Raw genomic sequence first — 8099 nt, forward strand, 5'->3', positions numbered from 1 at the left:
TCTTATGAAGAAAACATAAAACAACGACAAAACGTGAAGATCAAGAATAACTAATCCAAAGTGCTAAAAAGCCATGGTATATTTCACCAAGTTTTTCTTTATCTACATCTGTACAACAGCCATCTACACACTATTACTCTCTTACATTAGCACTTCATTGTACTTTTTTATTTATCCTGTATGCCACCAAGTCATGTAATCGAATAAATGATCCATATTACGAATTCAGTGGTATAAATTTTGCTTCCGCTGCAGTCGGTCTTGTTGGTTAAATTTATGGTCAAAGTTAGATCTCGGAAAACGCGGACGCACCACATTGTGGAATGGAGGGAGTAACGCTGAAGGAAGCCATGTCATGATCGATGCAATCGTCAAAGAGATCAAAGCTAGAGCAACTCTTTTTAATTGTAATTTTATTTTGAAGTTCATGCGGCCAATGTTGACGCATATAGTTTAGCTAGATTTTCTTTATCTCTAGCTCATGGTCTTCATGCCTGGTTTGGTCAACCACATGACATAAATTGTATCCCACTAGTTGTTGTCTTTGATCAACAAGGATTGGCTGTATACCTTAAAATGAGACGTCAGGGTGTATTGGCACACGGTAAACAAAAAAGTCTAAAATAAACCTTGAACTTATAGACGAAAGTTAAATTCTCTCTCTATATAAAAATTAAACAAGAGCTAAATGAGACTCAGCATTTCTAATCTTTGAAATCATCACATCAAATTTTCTGATCCTGGTCTACTTTGAACCATGTGAGATTTGCTGACGTGGGAAGTTAAATCGGGCTGGCCCATTAGCGCCTCACGCGCTCGCTCTGCTCTGTTTTTTTTTCTATTCTGTTCCATGTGGTTTTTCTTTGTTTTCTCATTGTTTTGGGTTTCTTTTTTCCTTCATTATAGTTCATTTTTTCACTGATTTTCTTTGATTTTTCTTTCTTTGTTATACTTTTTCCTTCGTTATAGTTCATTTTTCCTTCATTATAGTTCATTTTGCTCCCTGTGGTTTTTCTTTATTTTCTCTGGCCCAGCCATCCCGTGCGGCAACCCCCTCCCCCTTCCCCCATCCCTTCTCCGCCGCCGGCCACCAGCACTCTCCTCCGCCGTGATCTCCCCCAACACACACACCGCAATCCTGCCGTCCGCCGCCGGCCACCACTACTCTTCGTCGTCGGAACCACCTCCGCTGCCTGGGCTATTATACCTGGCTGCGCTTTTTTGGGGGAAACAATCTCAAGGGAGCCGGAGGCGGAAGAAGAGTCGATTTCCTTGTGCAGTTCAGACAGAAAGGATATCGATTTCGGTTTGTGCGGCAAGCGCAATCCAAAAGGATTATTTTTTATTCGGATTCTATCTGTTGAGAAGTTGTAATCAGGGCCCTCCTCCCTTTCCCCTTTTGGAGGAGTGCCGGCCTCAATAAATCTAGGAGTGGGAGGAGCACGAGGTGGCACTCATCGATCGAATAAGTTGGCGTCTTCTATTTCACGGATGATTAGTCTGCTTTGCTGCGCCGGCCAATGAATAAATAGAGGAGGACAAGGAGCCTGGTGATCACAGGCGTCCGCTGTTGTCACAGACATCAGCAAGGCCAGTTTTTTATCCGATCAGCTTCGCGTCCCAACATCAGTAAGGCCAATTCAATTTTTGACGCGATCAGCCATGAAGAACAAGAACAGTCGTCGCAGACGCAATGTAAGCTTTTCTTCTTTTGTGCCTGATGTTTGTCCTCGACGTAATGTTCATCCTCAAAATTAAATACTGATAATTTGTTGTTCTAGCCAAATGCAATTCAGAAAGCAGCTCGCAAGGAAGCTAGTGCTGGCAACGGAGACAGAGACAGGCTTAGCAAGCTGCCGAATGATCTTCTGCTCAACATTCTTGAGAGGGTGGACACGCTCGATGCAATAAGGATAAGGGCCTGCGTCCTGTCCAAGCAAATGCTGAAGCTCCCCGCCATGTTCTCGCGCTTCTTCATAAGTTTTGATTCCATTCCAGCTTACCATGATAAAGCTCGTCTTCCCAGCCTCAGCCTCAGTGACGTGTTCCGAACCAACAGTGCTGTGGCTCATGTCACGGATAACATCTTGAGCACAAGGAGCCCGGTGATCACCATCAGCAAACTCAAAATCAGATTCATCTTGATGCAACAGGACTCTCTCACCATTGACAAATCTGTGGCCTGCGCCATGGCAACCAACAAGGTTGACGCAGCTGAGTTTGAGATTGTAACGGAGAAGCCTTACAAGATATGCTCTTCTGCTGATCTCCTCCGCTATGGGAAGCAGTTCAATGATTTTGTCGGTGCTTGTCCGGATGCATTTGCTGGCCTTAGGCGTCTGTGGCTGCGCAATATGAGGTTTGGTGAACTGGACATTCCCAACATCCTCAGCACTTGCAAGCTCGTGGAGTCTTTGCGTTTAAGCCATTGCGACTCGGGGATCCATTCTGTGCAGCAAGTAGAGCATGCCCAACTTGTTGAGCTCCAAGTTGACAATGGGAAATTTGAGAGAGTTGAGCTGATATGTCTACTGAAACTCCAACGGGTGACCTATACTAATTGGTCCTCTTATGAAGATCCCATATATTTTGGTTTTGTGCCACAGCTTTGAAAGCTGAGCCTTGTTAAAATTGGCGTCGGTTCGCAGAAGACCCTTGAGTTAAGTCAGCTACTTGCTAATGTTCCTTCCATAAGCGAACTATATCTGGATTTTAGAAGTGAGAAGGTACCCATCAGTCATTTGAATCATATCTGTCCATTCTCATACTATATATGACTGTTATATGTAGCAATAGTAACTGGAGTGGGTCTTCCCTGCCAGTTGAGAATGTAAGTTATATGCAACTTGCACTGAGTTTTGAATTGTTTTTTTTTTCTGTCCCAGATTTGGGTTATCCCAGAATGCCCGAAACTGCTCGTGCCTATGCTCAGCAAACTACAGCATGTGAATCTGGACCATCTTCCTGAAGGATGTGATTTAGCTTGGACAATGTTTATTCTTGAAGCTGCGCCCTCCCTAAAAGAGCTGTGTATCACAGTATGGGATCATTGGTGCATAATTATCACAGACAAAGAGTTCCGGAAGCAACATGGTTTGTGCGATAAGTCAGACGTGAATTGGAAGCCATATGCCCCTGATTTCAAGCACAAGAATTTTGTTAAGCTCACCATCTACGGCTTCCAGCCTGATGACAACTTTGTGCGATACATCAGGCGTGTCGTGGAAGCTGCGGTTAATGTGGCTGAGATATCTCTGTATGACAGGAAGGTGTGTGGGTGCTGTGGTGATTTGGATCCCGAGATCAAGGACAAGGTTTGTCCATCTAGATATCCAAGGACTGCCGAGGAGAGGAAACGGACAAGTGAAGATTTGGGTTTGCCTTCACGTGCTGTGATTCACTTCCGGTCCTAATTGAAAAATGATTTGCATGAAATGTCTATGATATGCACTTTGCCAATCATCTGTCCTGTCATCTTTTAGTTGGAAGGAGTTAGTAAACTTCATAATTCTGTAGCTACCAAGTCTGTACTCTTTCTTTCCCTTCAACTGAAGCTTGTACTGTTGCCTAATGCTTGATTTATTGGAATATATATATAGATGTGTTCACTTCATCTTGATGCAAGTCTATATTGCATTAAAAATGTGATACTGTAGATGCCATCTTCCAGGAGGAAAAATATGCATAACTTGTGAGGTGATTACACTGTGACTCGTTGCTTGACCCCTGTGCCTGTGGTACTACATTTAGTACTGTACTGCATCTATAGTAATTAATCTCTGGCTTAACTTTTTGAACATGTCATTATTTTCAACCCTTTCTGAACATGTTCCCCAACTTAATGTGGAAGGTGACGACAGTGACAGTGATTTGGTGTCCGGGAGGTTGTGTATGGAGGTAGGAGGAGGCAACACCCATGCCACGGGACTGAAGCCTTCCAGCGGCAGCGCTCGCTGAACAATACAAAAAAAATCACTACAGGTGGGTTCCGTCGTTTAAAAAAATCAGTAGAGCAATGAGCGAACCTAATGCACATGCATGTACCCTTTTTTACAGAGAAAACTCCGATCTATTTATTCAACATCGTCACAATAAAAATAATAAAAATTATATCATGTTCGTAGACCACCTAGCGACGAGTCGATAATTACAAGCACTAGAGCAAGCCAAAGGTGCGCCGTCGTTTTTGCCCCTTCCTCATCGGAGTCGGACAAACCTTATTTTAGTGATAGTCGAAGTGGTCGTGCTAAGGCTCTAAAGAACCAGCGCACCAGAACATCAACCATCGTCAATAAAGAGAAGCGTAGATTAGAAGGATCTAACTTATAGACACATGAACATAGACGAACAAAGACCTAACCAATACAGATCATTGAAAACAAACACCGACCAAATAGTAGAGATTTTTCTTATTGTTGCATGCTACTTTATATAAAAGTGTGGCAAAAATATTTTCTTGCATTATTATTTTTATTTCCTAGGAAACATTGAAAGGGTGACAAAATCTTGCCGAACAAATGCGACCCACCAAGTTCAGTATGTAGGTGAAGTAGAGAAGACTATAATTGATGAATTTCAATTGATGCATAAGTATCAACTGCATGCAGCCTTGCTTCGATAGATGTAACACGCGCGAGTGTATGTATGTTTGTATGAACGTCTACGTTTGTACTATGTTTAATAAAAAATGTAAACATAGTCGAAGAGCTTTGAACAAGGTGGCATGATGCCATGGCTATATATTTACTTTGTGACGGTACCATGTCACGAAATAAAAGGTAATCCATATTACATCGAAGCTATGCCACAAAACAATGATATTTTGTAGCAAAACAAGGAAGAGAATTTGTGGCGCGCAGGTCGGCACCAAGCCCCTCGCTGTGCTTTTATTTTGTCTTCCGATATTCAAATTTTTATATCTTTTGAACGAAAAGTTCAAGTTAATTTATATTTTCACATTCATATTTCTCATGACGAGCACTTTCAAATAAGATCCATTCTGAATACATTTTGATGAATTTTTAAAACATATGTTAAGTTTACGAGCGACCGATAAAATCATGACTTTTGTGCCTACGATCGACAAAAAATATCGCTTAAAGTTTTATCTCTGATACTTGGTACGAGCAAGCGAGAAAATCACAAGTTTTAGATGCAAACTCGTAAGTTTCAAAGATCAAAACTTAGAACTTACTGTGTTCTCCTTCAGGGTCCAACTACTTTGCGGATAGTGAGGCGATCAGGCGGCCGAGCAGGGCTGCGCAGGTGTGTGCCCCCGCACATGCGAATTTTTGATAAAACCATGCCACAAGACAATGGTATGCTTAACCATGCAAAAGAAAAAACAAAATGTATGCTGCAGCGAAACCATACGATGGATGAAAATAGTACATGATGTATTGAATGGAAACTATGCCACGACATAAAAGTGTATTGCAGCGAATTTTGTGGTGCAAGCTCATTCTCGCATTTTTATCTTCTCTGACTGCATGGTTCTCAACCGGCTCTGCTTGTTTGCCTTGGGATGTTTGGCGAAGAGCAATCGACAGGTTGATTTGGATATTTTACACGAAGAAAATCGAGCATATGCAAGATTTCTTTTCGCCTTCTCTTCATATTTTGTGTCGTGCAAGGCTCCACGTGAATCCTCGTACATCCTGAATTCCTGCTGCCTCTCAGTCCTCACCCATGAACATATATGCAAGAAAATCGTATACATCAACATGTGTATGAGCCAGAAATTCTTCCATGCGTGGAGTATCATCTACTAGTAGCAATGTTTGGCCCGATTGATGGCTGTACCTAGCCAGTGAAGATATCGATGATACATGGTTGTCCGATTTGAATTCCGAACTTTCTCTCTGTCAGACCACTTATATGAAGATATTACCACTGGTTCAGTTAATTATTGACTTGCTAATAGTACCATATGGTTGCTGGGAGCAACTGACCTGCAAGATAGAACATGGACATGTGGTGTCGTCTGCCAAGGTTGCATGCAATATTTGAAGGTCTAAAATGCTCAGCTTTATTGCTCTTCCCAAAGGTCAGACACTCTATTTATTGGACCATCGCCGTGAATATTGAACGTATTTGGACCGGGATGATCCCCTAGAGGTAGGGGTAGTCGAACAACATGATCTTCACCAAAACGGTAAAGTTGGACTCCAAAGTAACAACGGGTCACACCAACAAAAGGAACATAAACACTAACACATACTCATCAGATCCATATGAACGAAGCTGCGAGGATATAAACTTAAATCTGCATGGTTGGACACACCAAATTTGCACACATACAAACTCTTTGGCTCCTTGCCGAGCCACCCCAATAAGACGTTGCCACAACATGAGAAGAATCAATCCCGCAAAAAAAAAAAACATGAGAAGAATCAATTAGAGTGCCTTTACTATCGATAACATCGCACCCTTAGCCATAACATTGTCGCTGAAGATGATAAGAACGCTACTAATAGTTCTAAATATGCTATACAAAGATGCAAGTAGCCCCTCACCCCACAGCATGTCGGCTGGAGGCAAGGGAAACTAGCAAAGTCTATGGTGACCATCCCAACTTAGTCATTGAAACGTAAATGAAGCATTGTCATGCTAAAGCCAAGAAGTCTATGTAGTCTAAAACAATTGTTTTCTTATGGAAGGCCCGAGCAGAAATTCGGAGATCAAATATGTTAAGAGATGTATCTATAAAAGGAAAAGTCAGTTGAAGATTTGATCAAATGCAAATGCCAATGTACTACTCCCTCCGTTATATAAAACACATTATTACATCCAATATACTCATATATTGGATGTAATAACGTCTTATATTATGGGACATAGAGAGTAGTTTTCAAGCCAAGACACCCATCGTAATGAAAATTTACATGCTATTTTTCAGTTTGATTTAATTGTAAATACTTTTTAACTAGCATTTCCTTATCATTTTTATCACCGTAAGTTGTCCTTCCGCTAAAATTAGCAGACATCCCAATTATAGTATAGTAGGTATACATTCTCTTACATCACTACCCGAAAAGGTGAAAAATGAATATGCACAGTATTTGCTCTCAGAGTGTCACGCCCAATATGCGACCCTATCCTAAAGGAACTCGAAGGTCCCACTAAGGATAGAAACGCATATTGGAGATGCTTTTGCAAGGTGGATATCATTACATCGTACCATTACATAATAGTTGGGGATACATACAAAAGGCATACAATGCCACATGAATACAACATCATACATAAAAGCAACATCCGACTACGGATGAAACACAAACAGAAACTCAAACGACATCCACCCTGATAGCCCAGGCTGCCGACCTGGAACCTATCCATTGATCGAAGAAGAAGCAGAAGAAGAACTTCAAAACAAGTAAACATCGCTCTCGCGTCATGATCATCGCATAACCTGTACCTGCAACTGTTGTTGTAGTGATCTGTGAGCCACGAGGACTCAACAATCCCATTACCATGGGTATCAAGACTAGCAAAGCTTAATGGGTATGGAAAGGATAAGTGGTGAGGTTGCAGCAGCGTCTAAGCATATATGGTGGCTAATATGCGCAAACAAGAGCGAGAAGAGAAGCAACGGAACGGTCGTGAAGCTAGCAATGACCAAGAAGTGATCCTGAACTCCTACTTACGTCAAACATAACCCAAAACCGTGTTCACTTCCCGGACTCCACCGAAAAGAGACCATCACGGCTACACACACGGTTGATGCGTTTTAATTCGAATCTGGTGTCAAGTTCTCTACAACCGGACATTAACAAATTCCCATCTGCCACATAACCGCGGGCATGGCTCTCGAAAGTTTATACCCTGCAGGGGTGTCCCAACTTAGCCCATCACAAGCTCTCACGGTCAACGAAGGATATTCCTTCTCCCAGGAAGACCCGATCAGTCTCGGAATCCCGGTTTACAAGACATTTCGATGATGGTAAAACAAGACCAGCAAATCCGCCCGATGTGCCGGCAAATCCCGATAGGAGCTGCACATATCTCGTTCTCAGGGCACAACGGATAGGTCAGCCTACGAGTAAAACCAGACCTCGAGTTGCCCCGTGGTGGCCCCGCAGTTTGCCCGTTTTGGACCA

General features: G+C 42.3%; 1 protein-coding gene across 1 annotated transcript; it reads left to right on the plus strand.

Moving 5' to 3' along the window:
• Positions 1–1076: 1076 nt before the first annotated feature.
• LOC119325701 lies at positions 1077–3562 on the plus strand. Its single transcript, XM_037599419.1, has 3 exons — positions 1077–1695; positions 1782–2726; positions 2886–3562. The coding sequence occupies exons 1-2, from the start codon at positions 1663–1665 to the stop codon at positions 2610–2612; spliced, it is 864 nt and encodes a 287-aa protein (XP_037455316.1). The 5' UTR covers positions 1077–1662; the 3' UTR covers positions 2613–2726; positions 2886–3562.
• Positions 3563–8099: the final 4537 nt, after the last annotated feature.

The sequence above is a fragment of the Triticum dicoccoides genome, chromosome 6B (assembly GCF_002162155.2).
Source record: "Triticum dicoccoides isolate Atlit2015 ecotype Zavitan chromosome 6B, WEW_v2.0, whole genome shotgun sequence".
Classification (NCBI taxonomy): Eukaryota; Viridiplantae; Streptophyta; class Magnoliopsida; order Poales; family Poaceae; genus Triticum; species Triticum dicoccoides.